The 21,782-nt window shown below is 37.8% G+C and overlaps 3 protein-coding genes across 3 annotated transcripts; 1 reads left to right on the forward strand and 2 right to left on the reverse strand.

The window, feature by feature from the left end:
- Nucleotides 1-1,322: 1,322 nt before the first annotated feature.
- LOC131530103 (proline-rich protein 36) lies at nt 1,323-9,598 on the forward strand. The gene is given in 8 exon segments (XM_058760224.1): nt 1,323-1,551; nt 3,026-3,114; nt 5,626-5,713; nt 5,864-6,168; nt 6,170-7,437; nt 7,440-7,936; nt 8,487-8,517; nt 8,614-9,598. Coding segments are annotated over 8 exon segments (2,457 nt in total). The 5' UTR covers nt 1,323-1,472; the 3' UTR covers nt 8,714-9,598.
- wdr77 (WD repeat domain 77) lies at nt 9,584-17,723 on the reverse strand. Its single transcript, XM_058761938.1, has 10 exons — nt 17,522-17,723; nt 15,152-15,337; nt 12,849-12,990; nt 12,720-12,769; nt 11,467-11,537; nt 11,327-11,381; nt 11,125-11,196; nt 10,939-11,047; nt 10,768-10,836; nt 9,584-9,942 (listed from the first exon to the last, which is right to left on the reverse strand). Exons 1-10 carry the CDS (start codon nt 17,604-17,606, stop codon nt 9,819-9,821), a joined length of 963 nt encoding a protein of 320 aa, XP_058617921.1. The 5' UTR covers nt 17,607-17,723; the 3' UTR covers nt 9,584-9,818.
- Nucleotides 17,724-18,308: 585 nt separating this feature from the next.
- LOC131531304 (G0/G1 switch protein 2-like) lies at nt 18,309-18,920 on the reverse strand. The gene has a single exon (XM_058761993.1). It carries the CDS (start codon nt 18,889-18,891, stop codon nt 18,598-18,600), a length of 294 nt encoding a protein of 97 aa, XP_058617976.1. The 5' UTR covers nt 18,892-18,920; the 3' UTR covers nt 18,309-18,597.
- Between the last annotated feature and the right edge of the window lie 2,862 nt (nt 18,921-21,782).

Raw genomic sequence — 21,782 nt, forward strand, 5'->3', positions numbered from 1 at the left:
ACATTCTTAATGAAATATGCAATAGGCCTATATAAAACTATATATATATATATATATATATACACACACACACACACATACAGTATATATTTTGAAAATGTTTACATGTATATATTTATATTCATATAATTTGTTATATATATATATATATATATATATAAACATATTTTTCTGAAATATATACATGCATGTGTGTGTATTTATATATACATAATAAATATACACAGTACACGTATTATGTAAACAAAAACTTTTATTTTGGATGCGATTAATCGCTTGACAGCACTAATAAAACAATTACAAATTCATAAAATACAATAGCTTTGAGATAATGTAATAATTTAAACTATCGATTATATAATTTATAAACATGAATTGTCTATTTATTATACATTAAACAAATATCTAAATATTATATTAAAATACTTATGAAAAATTGACTTCATTTAGATTAAATGTAGGCCTGATACTAAATATTACAAATCAAATCCATTGTACATTTAATTATATATAAATATTATAGTAAATATATTACAAGCCTTAGCTATAACAGGTTAATTATTGACGAAATGTAATATATTATTTAGATATTACATAAGTCGAATCATAGTTTATTAAACATGTAAATGTAAGTTATTATGTAGAGAGAGAGAGAGAGAGAGAGTACTAAAACTGTTATTATTTATAAAAATAATAATAATAAGTTTAAAAAGTCCTTTGCAAGTCTTTACACACAAACAAAGCATAGTAATTACTGGAAAGATTTAAGCAAACATTAGCACTGTAAATCTGGACCAGACTCAAGTTCACCATGACAGCAAATATTTGGGTTTCATTCATCTTAGAGAGCAGAGTGAGTAACGCTGAGGGTGTGCGTGTGTGTGTGTGTGTGTGTGTGTGTGTGTGTGTGGGAGAGTGTGTGTGTGTGTGTGTGTGTGTGTGTGTGTGTGTGTGTGAGAGAGAGTGTGTGTGTGTGTGTGTGTGTGTGTGTGTGGGAGAGAGCCTCAGCATCACTAACACTCCCAGTGAAGAGCTCAGGGTGTGTGTGTGTGTGTGTGTGGAGAGAGTGTGTGTGTGTGTGTGTGTGTGTGTGTGTGTGTGTGTGTGTGTGTGTGTGAGAGTGTGTGTGTGTGTGTGTGGGAGAGTGTGTGTGTGTGTGTGTGTGTGTGTGTGTGTGGGAGAGAGTGTGTGTGTGTGTGTGTGTGTGTGTGTGTGTGTGTGTGGGAGAGAGAGAGAGTGTGTGTGTGTGTGTGTGTGTGTGAGAGAGAGTGTGTGTGTGTGTGTGTTCACCTGTCTCGAGTGGGCGGGGCCACAGGGCGGTTCAGGTGCGGGGCCATTTTCTTCTCCCCAGTGTTTCTCTGAATCAGTGACAGACTCGAGCTCACACACACAGTCAGCTGCCGCTAAAACTCTGAAATCATGAAATCACGCTGATTTAAATCACCGCGGATACAATCACTCTCCTCATAATCATGAAGAAAGGGTCGCTCAATTTCCTGGGTCGGAAGAATCAATCTCTATTTGGCACCAATGTGGAGTTCAAGGACATGGGTAAGAGACATTAAGACTCGTGGAGAGTTTAAATAGATATGATATTAGTTTATTGAAATGTTCTTCGCGCGACCTTTGCACCTGTAGCGGAGCGCGCGCGCGAGCACGCGAACGTGTCACACTTCGGACGCGAAACACTTTCTTAAAGACACGAATAACCTTTAAAACAGACTCTGGATTAGTTTGCGCTTGAAAACAAGTTAGTAGCAAAAACGTATTTATTTTCTGACTGAATAACCGCAAAAAAAAACGTAAACAAATAGTCCGTGACTTGACAAATAGGCTACGTGTCCGATTACACTGACAGAAAACCACGACTATGTTTTTTGGACATAAATCATGGTAATACCATGTTTCTTTGGACGTATACCACAATAGTACCATGTTTTTGTACATATACCATGATAGTACCATGTTTTTTGGACGTATTCCATGTTTTTGGACATGTACACTGAAAAAAAAACATTGGTTTTGGATATGTACACTACTAATACCATGTTTTTACACCTACAAAAATGGTACTGCCATTGTATTTTGGACATGTACCACTGTAGTACAATGTTTTTGGACTTTTACCATGGTACTACAGTGGTTCTGTGTATGTAAAACAATGGTAATATATTTTTATAGTTATAAAAATGGTACTACCAATGCATTTTCAACGCCATGTTTTTTGACTTGTACCAAATATACAGCAATGATATGTTTTTATACTTACAAAAATTGTATTGTATTTAGTCATGTACCACGGTAGTCATGTAAATACCACTGACTGTATATGAATTTTAGTACCAAAGGTATATTTCAAAGTACCATAGTATTACTAACATATGAAACATATCATTTTTATGAAAGTCAATCTCAAAGCACAAACTAATACATGCATTTTTATTATTCGTTCAATGTTTGTTTGTGAAGGAAGATCAGATACTTTAAAAGCACTGACGTCTGCTGTCATAATTCAGGTCAAACTTCCTGTTTGTAATGATTCATGACAATGTAGGCTGCAGAATGTTTGGTAATTACATCATTAACACTTTTAAAATCGTTAATGAGCAAACACAGATAGCCGAACATGGATTATGAGACTGTAGACAGATCATATACCTGGAACGCAAAGGTCTCGGGTTCGAATCCTGATTGGACTTATGCACACCAACTTGACCCTGAAAATAATGCAATCAGATAAGAACCATCAAACAGGAAGTGAACATCCAGTCTTTATTTTATGCCTCAAATGAATCTCATCTGAATAATAAAAGGAATTTGTGTTTAGTTATTATTGGCTTTTAAAGAATGTGTGAAATGATGAACCAGACACTGACCTTTGACATGTCACAAAGCCATTACGACGCATATGAACCTGTTTTTCTGCTGTTTTGGTGGTCACATGGTCTTGAGCAGTGACTTTGAACAACACAGGCTGCTAGTTAAACCATGTTAACTGGGTAACTTACATGTCTCTGTTTTTCAGATAAAGTGGAGCTGGTGCTGGACTCCGCTGCCATCCCCGAGTCTGGAACCGCTAGTGTGCGCTCACGTCCGACTGTCAAACACTTCACGGTACGTCCCAAAACACGCCGGTCACATGACCACACTTCACCCGTGAGATGATCTCTAACTTAGTAGTAAAGTGGACTCAATAGAAAATAGTATTCAACAAGTTTTTAGAGCCACTTACAAAAAGTATACCATAGTATTACCATGTTTTTTTGGGGGGCATGTACTATGGTAAAAATATTGGCTCCAAGCTGCTTGGTACATATACAATACAGTAAAGGTTTTACTAGTGCAAATGTTCAAAAATACAGGCTAAAACCATGGTACATGATCAAAAAACAAGGTAAAACCATGGTTTGCTTTTGTAAATGATCATTGTACCATAGTATTTAGTGCTTGGGTCACTTACAAAATAATTACAATGGTATTACTATTGGGTTTGTTTTGGATATGTACTATGATACTACCATGGGCTCCAAGGTAGGCCTACTTTCAAAATACATAAACAATTCAATACAATAATGCTTTTACTAGTGCAGATGTCCAGGTAAACAGGCTAAAACCATGGTGCATGTCTAAAAAACAGGGTAAAACCATGATACATGTCCAAAATATATGGTAAAACCAGAACCATGTAACCACAGTATTTTCTTGTAAACTAGTTTTTAGTGTTGAGGTCACTAAAAAAAACATAGTATTACCATGTTTTTTTACTTATATTATAGTAATACTATATTTTATGTTGTTTTTGTACGTGTATAGTAGTAGTGCCATTTTTTTGGAAATGTATTATGGTAATACCGTGGTATTTTTAAGTGCCTTGGAGTACCATGTAAATAACATGGTGTATGAAAATGATAATCAAATATATCAATTACGACACACAATCTGAATGTGTTTTGGTGTGTCGCAACTGTACGTTTTGCATTTGTTTTATTGATAATAGAAGTCTTGAGAGAAATGTGCTGAAATCGTTCTCTGCACACATTGCTGAAGGCACACCTTTAGCTTCAGGACAAACACACCCTCTGCATATAAACACACTTTCACTCTGACAGAACAAAGCGCGCACACACACATCATCAGTTTTGTGTTTGTATCACCCTGGTGATGCCACATCACAGCAAACACAATCGTGTGTCAGTAATTGACAGTCTGAGCGTGTTCAGACCCGAGCGACTCGTGAGATCAGGTTCCTGATGATTCAGATGTTCCTCCGGTTCTTCCGTGCTGAGGTTAGACGGCATGCAGATGTGGGTTTCTGCCGGGCCGAGTTATCCAAACCTGCAGGTGCTGTTTTGAATACACGTTTTGTTTGTGTACAGATGAGATCAGGCAGACGTACACAACACACATCACGTGACATTTGCTAAGGCAAGCGGTACTATTATTATGGCTCATACTTAGGGTTAGTATTAACCATTTAGGGTTAGGGTTGGAGATGCTTGATTATCACCTTCTGGATGATAAAACAAGTGAAAAAGCCTTCTGCATGGGTTCTTTTGACTTTTGGGCACTAAGCAACCACAGCAGTGACTTTTGCATGAGCAAACACCACTCCCATTTTCATGCAAGTCGCGTTGGATAAAAGCATCTGGCAAATGTGTAAATGTAGACTGTGCTACTAATCATAAAACATAACTTTCATGATGTTTGGCACCGATAGCCTAGTGTGCAAGTGTGCCAACATATAACGCCATTGCGTTACGTGCGTCCCGAGTTCGAATCCCAGCTTGAGGACCTTTCCCAATCCCACTTTCCACTCTCTACCACTTCGCTTCCAGTCAGCTCTCCACTGCCGTATCATAATAACAAGGCAAAACACCTCAAATAAATCTTTAAAAAAAATATATATATATATTAGGTCACTGTAGTCTCACTTATGAGGACATCCACACCTCAAGGTTTGGTCAGGTTGTGTTTTTTTTCTGAAGAGATGATCCCATAAAGACAGAAAAACCTGAAACACAAACACAAGTTTAAGAGGTGTGTCCCTTTTTGCATGTCAAAGAACTGAAAGGACAAGAATGAAAGACATCTGAAGTTAGTCAATAAGGGAAAACCATCAAAGCTATTTCAGAATTAGACTTTTATCGGACACAGGTTATGCTCCATTTTGTTGACACATTACATTCGGTGCATTCGTTTTAGCAACCTGAATGTTCCTGGAACATGGATGTTTCATGACAATCATTCACATAATGGGGTGTTGGTGAGGAGTGTCCAAAAACCTGATTTACAGACACACATCTGGAACATTATCTCACCCTATTCATCCAACGTGCGAGTATGAAATCGGGATGGGTCCTGCAGTTTCTCAACAGTTTAAACATGTCTCAAGAGAAATAAAGACGAGGAAAGAAAGAGCCAAGTAGAGAGAAAGGATCCATATCGTTGAACGTCATAAGCTCTCTGAATAGTTCAGGGAAACTGGTTGGTTTAGTGCCTAGAAATTCAAACTGTGACTCAGTGGCTCCTACAATAAAAGGTGTGTTATTGCTGTAGCCTCCCTTATCTTCTAACAGTCTCCTTGAATCAGGATGTTGCTGACAAATGCTTTTCTTTAAATCCCAGTCCTCTGACAGTGTGCAAGGCTTTGCAGTTCCAACACCCAAAGTACCGGTTCTTCCACCATTCAACGAGCCCAAGATAAATGGTACAGGTGAGTTCACAACACAGAACTGGCTGGGAATAGTTAACTTCTTGTCTTTGATCAGGGAACACTAGAACATAAATATGGGAGCAAGTAAATAATGTTTTCAACATGTGTTTTAATGAACCTGTGGTTGATTTTCATGTTGTCTTTTTGTAGGAAGTACCACAAACCTCCCAAATGGAAGGATTCTTTCTGTCCCTGATCTGCTCCAGGGGGAAATACTTATACCACCTCCGCCTAGCTCCGCCCCTCCACCTCCTCCTCCTTTTTCAGCCCCGCCGCTTCCATCATTCATCCCTCCCTCACCACAGTTCTCTGGCGAAATGGACCCTTCTTTAGACCGTGCAAGCCTGCACCCCTCCAATGACGCCCCCAAAACCACCATCACTTACCAGTTCCGATTACAGCACAGATTTAGACTTGGCCTCCCTCAAACCTCCTCCAATGCCTCCTCCAAAACCTCCATCTGAAACGTCCAGCTTCAGAGGTTCCCTCTCTAGCCTCAATGTTCAAGATATCCCAGATTGCCCCAAGTTCACCCCACCGCCACCCCCGGTGAAAGCATCACCTGTTCTTGCAAAAGCTCAGAAAGCAGCACCTCCAAAACCTGTCCGAATGTCCTCCATACCTAATCTGGACATCCAGTCCCAAATTCCTGTGCCACCCGTTGCTTCTAACCAAACACCATCTAGCTTCAACCCCCAGAACACAGCCAAACTCTATACCGTGCAGAAGAGCACACTACTTGGTGCACAGACAGATGGAGAAAAAAAGGTCCAGTCCATTCTGCTGCTGGAAGATTCTGCTGGAAACACGGTTGGTGTTGTCAATGGGAATAATGCTGGATCTTTCCAACCAGGGGTCCAACCATCCAAACCAGCCCGTCAGAACAGCTCCGCCACTCAGCTAAAGGATGACCAGCCAGACATGACACAAGCACCAAGTGAACCAGCTAAGGTGGAGCCCAAAATCAATCCTGAGCCTGTACCGGTTCAAAACGTCCCTACTGAGGTACAAGTACCAATTCAAGTCTCACCCAGAATAGAGAAAAGGATACCTGATGTTAGGCAGGTGGTGACCCCAGTTGCGTCCCCTGGCAGACCTCGCAAGTACAGCCCTATCTTGCACCACCGACATCTCAACACACGGGGCGCAGACGGCTCAGTAAAGAAAGAGACCTCAACCTCACCTTTGGCCTTGCTGATGGCTGCAAAGGAAAGAGAAAAGCAGAGAAGTGCTTTGTCCCAAAAGAACAGCAACTCAACAGAACCAGTCAGTTCTGTGATCCAACCTAGTGTAGATAAACCAAACTCCTTCACCGTCATTCCTCGAGACCCAACACCAGACAGTCCCAATGCACAATTAAAGTCGACCACAAACACGCAACCAATCACCACGCCATCAACCAGAGTCGACGTTCCAGAAGTGTCCTACTCAAAGCCAGAGCTACGCTCAACTCCTCTACAAAGCCCAATGAATAGCTCTGTTAGTGGACTGGGTGTCCCTGTTAGAGATGTGGGAATTGGAGAAGACTTGGTCTTCATTCCACCGCCTCCTGAATTTGCTAACTCGGACTCTGAGGAGGAACCTCCAGTTCCCCCACCAAGTAACCCTGCTCCTGCTCCCCCTCTAAAAAGTGCTCCTCCACCTGCTAAAACTTCTTACCTGCTACACCTGCTCCAGTTACCAACTGCCCCCCACCAAGTCACCCAGCTCCTACTACCCCTGTAAAACCTACCCCTCCACCAATTACCAATGGTCCCCCACCAAGCTACCTTGCTCATGCGCCTCCACCTGCCAAACCCTCTCAACCTCCGACACCTCCTCCTGTCACCAATGGGCCCCTCATTTCCCCCAAACCTAAACCACCCAACTGTCCTCCCAAGGCCCCAGGACCTCCCCCAAATATCCAGCTCCAATCCAGACCAACTGTTCAAACGAAACCCCCTGCACAAATGGCTCCATCCGTGTCCGCTAGCCAGGCAACGCTTCTCAGTATCCTGCAGAAGAAGATGCTAGAGATGGACCCCAAGTTCTCGTCTGTCAAGGTGGCGGAGACCAACGGGGATGACTGGAACTCTCCGCTGTCTGACGACGAGGCCACGTCGCCCCCTGGCACATACAATCCCATAACAAACCGGAGTGCCACCCTGCCGACGCAAACTCGTGGAGTGGACATGAAGGAGCTGGAAAGCAAAGCGCCAAAAAGCTCAAAATTTGGCCACTTCGGCTAAATCCCACAACAGGTAAACTAAAAGTAAACATGGTTAAACTCAACATGAAATGGTATTCACAATCAGTTTTACGTCTGGAATGTGCATTTTTCAAGAGAAACATGACATTAAATGAGGAAAAAAGTCAAGCAGGGCTTTATCAACAGGGAGAGGGATCAATTGTGAGGGATAAAGTTACAATTGGGAGACATTAAGTTGCAATTACAAGAAATATAGTGGCAGCTACCTTTTTATTTCATTTTTACTTTGAGGCGGAAACAAGATTCCATAGGAGACTTGATGACATCAGATTATGTACAGAAAGATTCCGTAACATTTTTTTCTTTGGATTAACGCGCACAATTACACAGTCATCGCCTCCCTCGTAGCACATGCACATAGCTGAGATGAATCATCAGGAGGATAAATAAACTGCCTCTGCTACCGGAACAACACTCAACAGTTGTTTCCATGACATTTATGATTTGCAATGCACACGAAACTGTTTAAGTTGCTATATTTAGAAGCTTAAACAGAACAACATGCAGCATACATGTACTTACCAGCTTTCGATCCAGCTGATGCCTATAAATTCTGGTTAAAGTGGAATCAAAGGTTCTAGTACTTTATGCTTTTATAACTTTGTATTTAAGTGTTTACTTAAGAATAACGAGACTCTTCTTTATCTTTCAGTAACGGATCATCAACCAAACAGCAGTTTGGAATGACATTCACCGTGAGACCAGGAGCCAAACAACCAATAACACCCGTTATCAAAGACGGCTCATCCTGATCCGGAGAACATTCCCGACTGGAATTATTCCAAAGACATGCCTTACCTGTACATATGCACCTATCTGACAGATATTTAACATTTTGCACCCGGTCTGGAGCTTTATTACTGCTGTTGCTAAAGTATTACTCTATAAACCTGGATGTTTCTTCAGCTGTCGACCGCAGTTTCATCACAGACTTTCTAGAGCTGCTGAAATCGATCAATGGAGCAACTGTGCCTGTATTTAATTCAGTTGTTTAATCCAGTGACTTATCAGTTGTTTAATCAGGTTAAAAATTAAGAACACCAGTTCTTAATTGTAACTTCTGCATAATATTTTTGAATGTCGTTAATCATTAATGTACAATATTAATCTATAGCTCTCGATATGAGAGCTTCTTTCATTGGTGCTGGATTTTTTTCCAGGTCAAAACATGATGTATTTTTATAAACTTATAAAAAGTATACAATAAGCCTTAAAATTTGATCAAAACACTTATAAATGGTTGCGAAGCCTTGAACACATTACTGATGGTTCTTCTTAACGAAGAATTTTTTTTTGCTGCTTTTCATAGTTATTTTAATCTTAAGCAACAATCAAAGAAGAAATTATGCAAAGTTTGTTTTTGCATGAATATACTGGTGCCTTTGAAGAAATAAGCTAGCATCTGCTACAAACATGTTTTTCTGGAAATCTCACACATCTCCACAGGTTTAATTGAGATATACGTCAGAGACAATTGCAATAGGTCAATAATTGTGCTTTAATAATCTGCAAATGTATTTGAACCATGTAAATTGTTATTTTGGATATTTAACCCTTTGTTACCCCTAAAGGAAGAATGTAACCACAATACAGTGTAATAAAAATATGCGAGAGCATAAAAATACACATGACAGAAACTTTATTAAACAGTGAAACGTGTGAAATATGTTTGCTTGCCCAAATGTAAGAAGAGAACAGCATTCATGCACATTTTTGTTATTAAAAAACACATTTTCTGCATGTTCTGAATTTCGATCCTACTATGATTATGTATTTAACTCATGAATCATTATTTGATGGTGACGGAACAACAGAAATGGGAATGAACTGGAGGTTGAAGTGGTTTCCCATGATGCTCTAGGGCGCAGACACGCTGTGGTGAAGCACCTGATGGTCCCAGCCCACGGTGGTCAACACGGCCGAGTCGCCCGGGACCCAACACACGCCGCGCACGAAATCCTGGTGCCGCCGGTCCCTGAAACTAAACACGGACCGCACGACAGACTCAGATGTTAAGGTGCTTTAAATAATTTTGCAACTGTGTTTAATCAAAACTAAAATAGATTATTAGATTATAAAAAAAAAAAAATTCCAGATAAAGATACACAAGCCATATATTTTGCAAGAATTTAAATACACACACATACATACATATATATATATATATATATATTTTTTTTTTTTCAATACATATTTTTTTTGTTACAGTTTGTTTTTAATAACTATTTTTAGATTTTTATTTTACTAATTTATTTCATTACACATATATAAGCACAATTATATAATACATGTATATATATATATATATACATAAATGCATAAATAATATTTTTAAACAATCTTAAATTTTTATTAAATATTTTAATACATTCAATCAATTTATTAACTATAAATACACACGTGTGTGTGTGTGTGTGTGTAAAATATTGCATATAAACAATTTCAAATATTTTTCTACTACTTTCAATTTTATTTTATTTAATATAAGATTTAAATATTATAAATATAAATTATTAACATGTATATTTCATCTTTTGTCCATAAAATGTATTGTTTCTAATTAAACATTATATAAATACACTCAATCAAAATGTAGTAAATGCATATATTATATTTATTTTGTGTGCGTGTGTGTGTATTATTGAATTGTTTGTAGTTAAATTAGATATATGTATTAAAATATTTAAGCCACAAAAACTGTTTGATGATTGTCAGTTTCATGTACTTTGAGGTGTGTGGATTTCCTGTGTTCTGATTGGCTAATGCAGGACAGCCAATGAGGAGAGAGGCTTGTGTCAATACTCACATTTCTCTGAGCTCTGCAGTAACCACGGCAACGGAGCAGTCATCACTGACAGACGCCAGCAGGGGTGAACTGCAGGTGACAGCCCATAATAATCACCAGTCATTATCCGGCTCACGGCGTACTTTAGAATATGGCAAACTTCACAGGCTGGTTCACTCGCTTTAAAACTACCTGTCGGAGGAGAACGTCAGTCTGGAGACGCGGCGGCTGTGAGCGTTTATCGTCCGTACGCCGTCTGACGTCTGCAGATCCCTCACAGTCACTCGACCCAGTTCATCACCTGACACCAGACACACACGTCAACATCAGCAGAGCATCATGGGACAGAGCAGTGCATCGTGGGAAATGAAGTCGTACCGTATGCGATGGTGCTGCTCTGATGAGGGTGCCAGACGACGGCTGTGGGGCTGCAGCTGGGGGACACCACGTCTAAACGAGATGGACAGGAAGTTAGGTCACCCCTGACAGGAAGTGACAGAGTGCTCAGCTGGATCTTGCTTTAGAGAGCACTGAGTTAATGATTACTGCTGTGTGTGTGTGTGTGTGTGTGTGTGTGTACCCAGGCGAGAGGCAGGTTTGGGTTTCCGTCGGTCCCACAGCAGAAGCCGCCCGTCCTGCAGAAGAGTGTAAGACGGTTACACATTCTAACACACAAGAGTGTGTGTGTGTGTGTGTGTGTGTGTGTGTGTTGGCACTGACCTGAGCACACGACAAGAAGAGAGACTCGTCAACAGGAGAACACGACACACCGCTGACCGGCTGAGAGTGAGCTGACACACACACACACACACACACACACACACACACACAAAAGTTAGATTTGTAACTTTCATTAATTGCAAAATTTATAACAAAAATTATTTAGTAATATTTACGTGCAACTGCAATACATAATCAAATATATTGTTTATTACTGAAATCTATTAAAATACTATAAGAACAGAAAAAATAACATTTAAAAATATTTTAATCAAATATTTTTTAAATCACACATTTTAACAACTCGTAAACAATATAGTTTCAATAAAACTCAAATGGTCATAAAAAATACTTTTATACTAATAGCATTAATTATAAATTAATACTAATTAATAAATAGAATATACATTTAAATAATTCACATCAATAATATTTGAATATGATTAAAATATGACAATGCTCTAAGAATACATATTTAATATATATTTAATCATTAATAAATAATATACATTTAAATCTCACAAAATCACATATGAATATTACTCATTAAACATATATATATGAAAAAGCCTAACAATATATATTTACATATTTTATTAATAAATAATATATTTCAAATAAATCACATTTGAACATTACTCATTCTTAATATGAAAATACGAATCTATATTCACATAAATAATATATACAGTTTAAATAAATCACAAATATTATGCAATAATCAGTAAAATTATTTTCTATATGAATAATCATGTATGAATGTTATTCATTAATTATTCAAATAAAATTACATATGGAACATAAATATAAAATATACATATGTAATAATTAATGACCAATATATACTGTTTAAATAAATAAACTACATACACATACATATATATATATATATATATATATTTATTTATTTTTTATAATAACCTAAGCATTTGAACTATTGATCTATGAATCTTCTGACCCATGACTTTCAAATGCAAGTAAAGCTGAACTCAGTCGTTCATCATGTTTTTTACAGGAATGTTTTTCATTCAGTTTCTTCAGAAGAATTCAAATAAATTCTTCAATCATGAGTTCATGAACCAAACCGACCTGATCCAGATGAATCACTTCATTCACGGCCAAGAATCAGTCAGGACAGAGATAAAGAGTGCATGATGTCTCATGAATATATATAACGATACTGCATCTATAAATCTGATCATCTGAGTCTGTGGGTTATTAGTCTGCAGCGACATCACTTCCTGTGTGCTCACCGTTATAGGAGCTGGTGACGGTCTCCTGGTTCAGATCCCACACTTTGATCCTGAAAGAAGAGGAGAGAGAGATTGAGTGCCCTGAGATCATGACGAGCCTCTCACAGACTCTCAGCGCCGCCTGCTGACCTGCAGTCCACACTACAGCTGACGGCGAGACGCCCGCCGGCGCTCACACTGACGCCCGTCACCACGTCATCATGCTCCAGATGAGTGAAGCGGTTTATCAGCAGCCGCTCGTCCTCCGCCAGCTCCCACAGCTCCACCGAACCTGACAACAACACACACACACACACATCAGAGAACAGCACGGGACGATCAAAACCATGATAGAAACCCAAAAACCTAGAAATACCACGGTATATGATCAAAAACTAGGATAGAAACCCAAAAACACCACGGTATATGATCAAAAACCATGATAGAAACTCTAAAACCTAGAAATACCACGGTATATGATCAAAAACCATGATATAAAACCATGATAGAAACTCTAAAACCTAGAAATACCACGGTATATGATCAAAAACCATGATATAAAACCATGATAGAAACTCTAAAACCTAGTAATACCACGGTATATGATCAAAAACCATGATATAAAACCATGATAGAAACCCAAAAACCTAGAAATACCATGGTATATGATCAAAAACCATGATAGAAACCCAAAAACACCACGGTATATGATCAAAAACCATGATAGAAACTCTAGAACCTAGAAATACCACGGTATATGATCAAAAACTAGGATAGAAACCCAAAAACACCACGGTATATGATCAAAAACCATGATATAAAACCATGATAGAAACCCAAAAACCTAGTAATACCACGGTATATGATCAAAAACCATGAGGTCAAACCCTGGTAGATGCTCAAAAACTTAGTAATACCATTGAAAATGTCCAAAAAGCCAGTAATCAAATGGTAAACATCCATAAAAACAAAACAATAAAAATTTCATGGTTGAACATCCACAAAAACACGGTATTACCATGATACAAGTCCAAAAAATCAGATAAACCCCTACTATATGTCCAAAGGCCTATTAATACCATGGTAAATGTCTGAAAAATCTAAAATAACACATTATTGTTGAACGTCCACTAAAAAAACATGGTATTATGATGGTACAAGTCCAAAAACTGAAATAAAACCACATTATATGTCCAAAACCGTATTAATACCATGGTAAATGTCCATCCACAAAGAAATGGTATTACCACGATACAAGTCCAAAAACTAAGATAAAACCCCAGTACTTATACAAAAACCTACTAAAAGTTGGTATTTTAGACAATACCATGGTAAATGTCCAAAAAAACTAACAAAAATAACACAATAGTATTGTTGAACATCCTAAAATATACATAGCAATACCACAGTAAATGTTTAAAAAAAACTAGGATATAAAAGCCTGGTAGAACCTCAAAAAACTTTTAATACCATGAATGCCCAAAAACCTAGGAAACACATGGTGAGTGTCCAAAAAACCTCAAATAAACTTAATGTTACATGCACAAAAACCTACTAATACCATGGTAAATGTCCACAAAATCTAAAATAACATAATATTATTGTTGAATATCCACAAAAACCACAGTATTACCATGGTACAAGTCCAAAAATTATGAAGAAACACCAGTATAGTCCAAAACGTTAATATAATACCATGGTAAATATCCAAAAAAGGCTAAAACACCACAACATGGTATTACCATAGTACAAGTCCAAAAACTAAGATAAAACCCCAGTACTTCAACAATAATAACAAAATGTCCAAAAACTACAATAAATCCCTAGTATCTTTAAAAATAGAAACCTAGTGAAAAAGCTCAAATAATACAATATTATTGTGGAATATCCACAAAAACGTGGTATTACCATGGTACAAGTTTAAAAACTATGATGATAACCCTGGTAGATGCTCAAAAGCTAATACCTACATAATACCACGATAAATTTCCAAAAAAGCAAAAATACGGTAACATAATATTACTGTAACCAAAGTATGTGTCCAAAACCCTACGAAAACCATGGTAAATGTCAGTAAAATTATATTAATACAGTACAAGTCAAAAAGCACAATATTACTATGGTAGATCTCTAGAAAAGCACAATATTATTGTTGACCAAATGCAAAAATAAACATGGTATTACCATGGTAAATGTCCAAAGACTATGATAAAACCTTGTTACGTGTTCAGAAACGGTGTATTTCTATGGAAGATGTTAAAGCACAATATTCAGCCCTAAAATAACACAAAAACATGGTATTCGCATGGTACAAGCCTAAAAACCATGATATTACCGTGGTATAAACAAAAAAACGCCAAGAAAAGTACACTGGAAGTACCATCACAGCACCTCTTGTCAGAGTGATACCACGGTGCTTGCGGTAACAGGTGAGTAAGGGTGTATTTTGGTACCTGCGTCTGAGGCCAGCAGCAGCGAGCGCTCTGAGATCCAGCGCACGTCTGTGACTCCAGCTTCAGTCTGAACGCCCGCCTTGCAGAAGCCCTCGCTGGGGGCCAGTTTAGGGTCACTGTACACCCACACCGAGCCCTGCCAGCACCGGCCCGCCAGACTGGACGCGCCCAGCAGCAGCGTGCCATCTACAACACACACCAATATCATTATCAGACACTCAGGAACACGTCGTTTAAACTTGAACAATACACACTAAACACACATTATAAACACAGAGGAGTTTACGGTGACACATCGCTGCCACACGCATATTACTTTTTCCTCTCAATTGTCTCATAATGAAAAGAGAAAAGATATCATTTTAATGACATAACTTCTCATTATTACGAGAAAATATGTTTTAATGGGGGAAAAATTTCATTTTAACAACATATCATTATTACGAGAAAAGATCTCGTTTTAACAAGAAAAAGATGTCATTTTAACGACAACCTCTCATTATTATGAGAAAATATGTAATTTTAATGACATATCTCGTTATAATGAGAAATTTCGTTATTACGAGAAAAGATGTCATTTTAACAAGAAAAATTGTATTTTAATAACATCTCGTTAAGAGAAAAGATACCGTTTTAACAATAAAAATGTAATTTTAACGACATCGTTATAATGAGAAAAGATATTTTATTGATATCTCGTTATTATGAGAAAAGATACCGTTTTAACAAGAAAAAGATGTCATTTTAACAATATCTCATTATTAAGAGAAAAGATATCATGTTAACGATATAACATCTCGTTACTACGAGAAAAGATGTCATTTTAAGGACATAACATATTACGAGAAAAGATCTTGTTTTAACAAGAAAAAGATGTCATTTTAACAACAACCTCTCATTATTGAGAAAATATGTAATTTTAACGACATCTCATTATTACGAGAAAAGATATTTTAACGATATAACATCTCTTTATTACGAGAAAAGATGTCATTTTAATGACATATCTCGTTATTACGAGAAAATATGTAATTTTAACGACATAGCATCTCATTATTATGAGAAAAGATACCGTTTTAACAAGAAAAATGTCATTTTAACAATATCTCATTAAGAGAAAAGATATGTTAACGATATAACATCTCGTTATTACGAGAAAAGATGTCATTTTAAGGACATAACATTACGAGAAAAGATCTCGTTTTAACAAGAAAAAGATGTCATTTTAACGACAACCTCTCATTATTGAGAAAATATGTAATTTTAACGACATCTCATTATTACGAGAAAAGATGTCATTTTAACATCTCGTTATTAAGAGAAAAGATACCGTTTTAACAAGAAAAACGTAATTTTAACATCTCATTATTAAGAGAAAAGATATCATGTTAACGATATAACATCGTTATTACGAGAAAAGATGTCATTTTAACAACATTTTGTTATTAAGAGAAAAGATACTGTTTTAACAAGAAAAATGTCATTTTAAACACAACATCTCGTTATTACGAGAAAATATATCATGTTAACGATATAACATCTCGTTACTACGAGAAAAGATGTCATTTTAACAACAACATCTCGTTATTATGAGAAAAAAATAATTAAAATGACATCTCGTTATTACGTCATAATTGAGTGGGAAAAATGTGTGTGGCAGCGACATTTTTGGAGAGAAATAAAATAATCAGCGTTGCAGTTTAGTAATAATAAAAGTAATTAAAAATAAATCAGTCAAAATGTTCTCATATTTAAGGAGAGACACTACAGCATTGCGTTTTTTCATGCATTGGTCAATTTTAAGATTTTGGGTTATTTGGCTTTTAATTAAATGTTTTTTAGACTAGTGGAAAGAAAAACTTGCAAAATACATTTTTAAGTGTGTATTTTATTAGACTGTATCTACTTGCATCTGCAGATTTAAATTACAACACTTATTTATAAGAGATGAGTTTGTTTCTCCACTTCAGCAGCACTTATATACACCAAATGTGTTTCAGTTTTTCCTATCGATATTCATTCACCTGATTTTATACAACATTTTATTCCCAAAAACTTGATCTGTTGACAGTATTTTCTGATTTATGGAGTGATAAAAGAGAAATGACTTCTGTAAAAACATTTAAATCAAAATCAAACAACATTTTTGCTTTGTTTTATCAATTTCTCTTCTTGAAATGTTTGCATATTAAGTGCCTCATTTGTATATTTACACACAACGTTTCAGAAAACTTTTTCTCTTCTTAATGCAACGTGAATCAACCATCTGGTTAAGCATGTTGATGTCTATTAATTCATTTTTCCTCTGTTTATGTGAGATGTTTTGCTATCAGGTATTTAATGCACATGTGTGTATAATGTTGATCTGACCTGCTCTGTAATCGGCCGCGTCCAGGTGTCTCTCCATACACGCCGGAGCGTTCACAGGGATATTCCAGCAGTTCTCTTTAATCATGATCAGCTCTAATGACTTTAATAATTACTGATATATCACACTCAACTCCAGCAAACTCCCGCAATGAATGAACGAGACACGCGCGTGTGAGGCACTTCCGCTTCCGGCGCCGAACACTCTTCAAAATAAAAGCCGAGAACACTTCAAAATAAGAGCTGCGAAACAAAATACAACGCGCTGTGTGTGATATTATAGATATATTATATAAATTACGATATGTAACTGTTATCTTATGCTTACGATAAAAATACGAACATTTAGTATGCAAGTGCAGCTAGTTCTTTTGTTTATATAATGTATTTATGAATACTCTCGTCGTTCTCCTCCAGGCGTCGCGCTAGCGACATTTTCACATTCAATGCATCATTCCGATGAAAAAAGAGGGAAAAAATGCTTAATGCTTTGCGTTCCCGCGAGAAACGCTTGCAAAACTTGTGAGCGGGAACTCGAAACTGATCATGAAAATAAAATGAAGTGGGAGAAAACCTATATTTCAATGTTTTCAATATATTTCAATGTTTTTCTCGGGAACGCGATAGAACGCAAACGCATTGAAATATATCCATAATATTAATGCATTTTTACACTGAATTATTTCCATTGTTTTAATTTCACAACACATTAACACATTAGACACCCTCTGTCAATAAAATATACTTTAATTAAAACAATAGTTAGTAAAATAACAGCTTATTTGGCTTATTACAAAATAAAAACGAGATAAATGTGCATGTTCTGTTATACTGTTAATGTTCTAAGTCCTTTGTTGGATTGAAAATAAATATCAAGTTAATAAAACATAATGTAAACACTTGCATCTGAAAAATGCATTGCATTGTGCATCTCTAAATACAAAACACTGAAGTGGTGTTTATACACAGTCTGTATCACAGATGCTCTCTCACAGAGCTCACAGTGATGTGTAAACATGCTGAAACCTCACTCAGACCACCTCAGACCTGGTCTCCCGCGGGACGGGTCTGGAGTGAGTTTAGAAGGCGTGTATCCGGTTAGCAGAGCTTCTGAGCGTGGTTTCAGAGAGTTTGTGTTTGTCCTGTCGGGTCATCTCCAGGTCTTCAGAGCTGAAGGGCTGAAACACCAGCTCCAGCAGCCCTAAAACTAAGCCCAGGACGGCCAGGACCGAGCCCACCAGATAGACCTTCAGCAGACCACGGCTCGGCTTCTGGCTCAGCACCTCTCTGATGAAGGGAACCAGTTCCCTCAGCGTCTCCATGATGATTGGATCTGTTCGGAGAACATGGGTCAGCTGATCATCGGAGAACATGAAACATATCTGACCAATACGAGTGTTATTTGCTCACCTGCTGAAGTCCAGCTCTGCGTCTCGGCTCTGTGAAACTGCAACACTGTTATTCAGCCTTTATACAGCAGATCCCGACTGAATCCGCCCACAGAGGCGTGAGGAACATGATCAGCTGCTGGGAGAGACTCCAGCTGACCTCACACACACACACACACACACACACACACACACACACACGTCCACCACGGTCACTGTGTCTGGATTTGCTTTATCAAAACAACTGGGTCACATATTCAGCTCAATTCTGTTCTATTTTATTCTCAGCCGCAATGTTAAAAAGAGGCAACATCCCAAAATAATACCCTAGCAACCACCAATAACACTAAGTAACAATATATCACCCTAAAAATCCATTCACACCAAGCAAGATAACTATAAAGATACAGTTTAAAGAATAGCAAAGTCCACACCACAGCTATAACGATAAAGGCACAGAGTTATCTTTATAGTTATATTTAAAGTTATCGTTCTTGGGCTTAACAAACATTCACTTCACCCACAACATCCCATAATACGCAAACAATGTCCTGGCAACCATCTAGAATACCTTTGAAACCACAAAAGAACATCTTAGCAAGCACTCATAACACCCTAGCAACACCCTGGCAACCACCCAGAACACTTTAATAACCAGTTAGAACACCCTAGTCAATCCCTGGCAACTACCCATACCCTATAGTACCCTAGCAACACCCTGGCAATGACTCAGAACACCCTAGCAACCATCCATAACACCCTAGCAATGCTCTGTTAATTACCCAGAACACTGTAGCGACCTATAGTACCTATGCCCAGGCAAACACCCTAGCAACCACCCATTAGTCAATAGTAATTCCCTGGCAATGACTCAAAGCACCCTAACAACCACAAATAACACCTAGCAATGCTCTGTCAATTACCCAGAATACCTTAGTGACCATATAAAACACACTAGCAAGTAGCAACCACCTAAAACACCCCAGCAACAACCTGGAAACAACCCAGAATATCCTAGCAACTCCTTGGTGACCATTCACAATACCCTAGCAACCACTCACAATACCTAGGAAATGCTGTGCTAACCACCCATCACTCAAGTTATCATCAACAAGCCAAACAGGGCCTTACATTAGTATTATTAGTATTAGCATGCGTGATGTGAATATGAGTTCAGTCGTTAGGTTGGAGTGAATGTGTGAATATTAGCATGTGTTACGTTAATATGAGTTCAGACGTTCAGAACGTTCATTATGATGGCGTGAACGTGTGAATATTAGCGTGTGTTACGTTTATATAAGTCCTGACATTCAGAACGTTCGTTATGATGGAGTGAACTCGTGAATATTAGCGTGTGTTACGTTAATATAATTTCAAATGTTTGGAATGTTCATTATGATGGAGTGAACTCGTGAATATTAGCGTGTGTTACATTAATATAAGTCCTGACATTCAGAACGTTCGTTATGATGGAGTGAACTCGTGAATATTAGCGTGTGTTACGTTAATATAATTTCAAATGTTTGGAATGTTCATTATGATGGAGTGAACTCGTGAATATTAGCGTGTGTTACATTAATATAAGTCCTGACGTTCAGAACGCTTCGTTATGATGGAGTGAACTCGTGAATATTAGCGTGTGTTACGTTAATATAATTTCAAATGTTTGGAATGTTCATTATGATGGAGTGAACTCGTGAATATTAGCGTGTGTTACGCTTCATATAAGTCCTGACGTTCAGAACGTTCGTTATGATGGAGTGAACTCGTGAATATTAGCGTGTGTTACGTTAATATAATTTCAAATGTTTGGAATGTTCATTATGATGGAGTGAACGCGTGAATATTAGGCGTGTGTTACGTTAATATAAGTCCTGACGCTCAGAACGTTCGTTATGATGGAGTGAACTCGTGAATATTAGCGTGTGTTACGTTTATATAAGTCCTGACGTTCAGAACGTTCGTTATGATGGAGTGAACTCGTGAATATTAGCGTGTGTTACGTTTATATAAGTCCTGACGCTCAGAACGTTCGTTATGATGGAGTGAACTCGTGAATATTAGCGTGTGTTACGTTCATATAAGTCCTGACGTTCAGAACGTTCGTTATGATGGAGTGAACTCGTGAATATTAGCGTGTGTTACGTTCATAAGTCCTGACGTTCAGAACGTTCGTTATGATGGAGTGAACTCGTGAATATTAGCGTGTGTTACATTAATATAAGTCCTGACGTTCAGAACGTTCGTTATGATGGAGTGAACTCGTGAATATTAGCGTGTGATACGTTCATATAAGTCCTGACGTTCAGAACGCTCGCTATGATGGAGTGAACTCGTGAATATTAGCGGTGTTACGTTCATATAAGTCCTGACGCTCAGAACGCTTCGTTATGATGGAGTGAACTCGTGAATATTAGCGCGTGTTACGCTTCATATAAGTCCTGACGCTTCAGAACGCTTCGTTATGATGGAGTGAACTCGTGAATATTAGCGTGTGTTACGTTCATATAAGTCCTGACGTTCAGAACGTTCGTTATGATGGAGTGAACTCGTGAATATTAGCGTGTGTTACGTTCATATAAGTCCTGACGTTCAGAACGTTCGTTATGATGGAGTGAACTCGTGAATATTAGCGTGTGTTACGTTCATATAAGTCCTGACGTTCAGAACGTTCGTTATGATGGAGTGAACTCGTGAATATTAGCGCGTGTGTTACGCTTCATATAAGTCCTGACGTTCAGAACGCTTCGTTATGATGGAGTGAACTCGTGAATATTAGCGTGTGTTACGTTCATATAAGTCCTGACGCTCAGAACGTTCGTTATGATGGAGTGAACTCGTGAATATTAGCGTGTGTTACGCTTCATATAAGTCCT

Source organism: Onychostoma macrolepis, chromosome 22 (assembly GCF_012432095.1).
Source record: "Onychostoma macrolepis isolate SWU-2019 chromosome 22, ASM1243209v1, whole genome shotgun sequence".
Lineage (NCBI taxonomy): Eukaryota > Metazoa > Chordata > Actinopteri > Cypriniformes > Cyprinidae > Onychostoma > Onychostoma macrolepis.

What these genes read in the sequence shown, in the direction of transcription:
- wdr77 (XM_058761938.1), bottom strand. Translation starts at nt 17,606, where the DNA reads ATGATTAAAGAGAACTGCTGGAATATCCCTGTGAACGCTCCGGCGTGT. An exon ending in CGTCACCAGCTCCTATAACG is followed by an intron (nt 11,538 to 12,719) that starts GTGAGCACACAG and finishes TGTGTGTGTCAG; the next exon opens with CTCACTCTCAGCCGGTCAGC. An exon ending in CTGACGTTCTCCTCCGACAG is followed by an intron (nt 10,837 to 10,938) that starts GTAGTTTTAAAG and finishes TGTCACCTGCAG; the next exon opens with TTCACCCCTGCTGGCGTCTG.
- LOC131531304 (XM_058761993.1), bottom strand. Translation starts at nt 18,891, where the DNA reads ATGTTCTCCGATGATCAGCTGACCCATGTTCTCCGAACAGATCCAATC.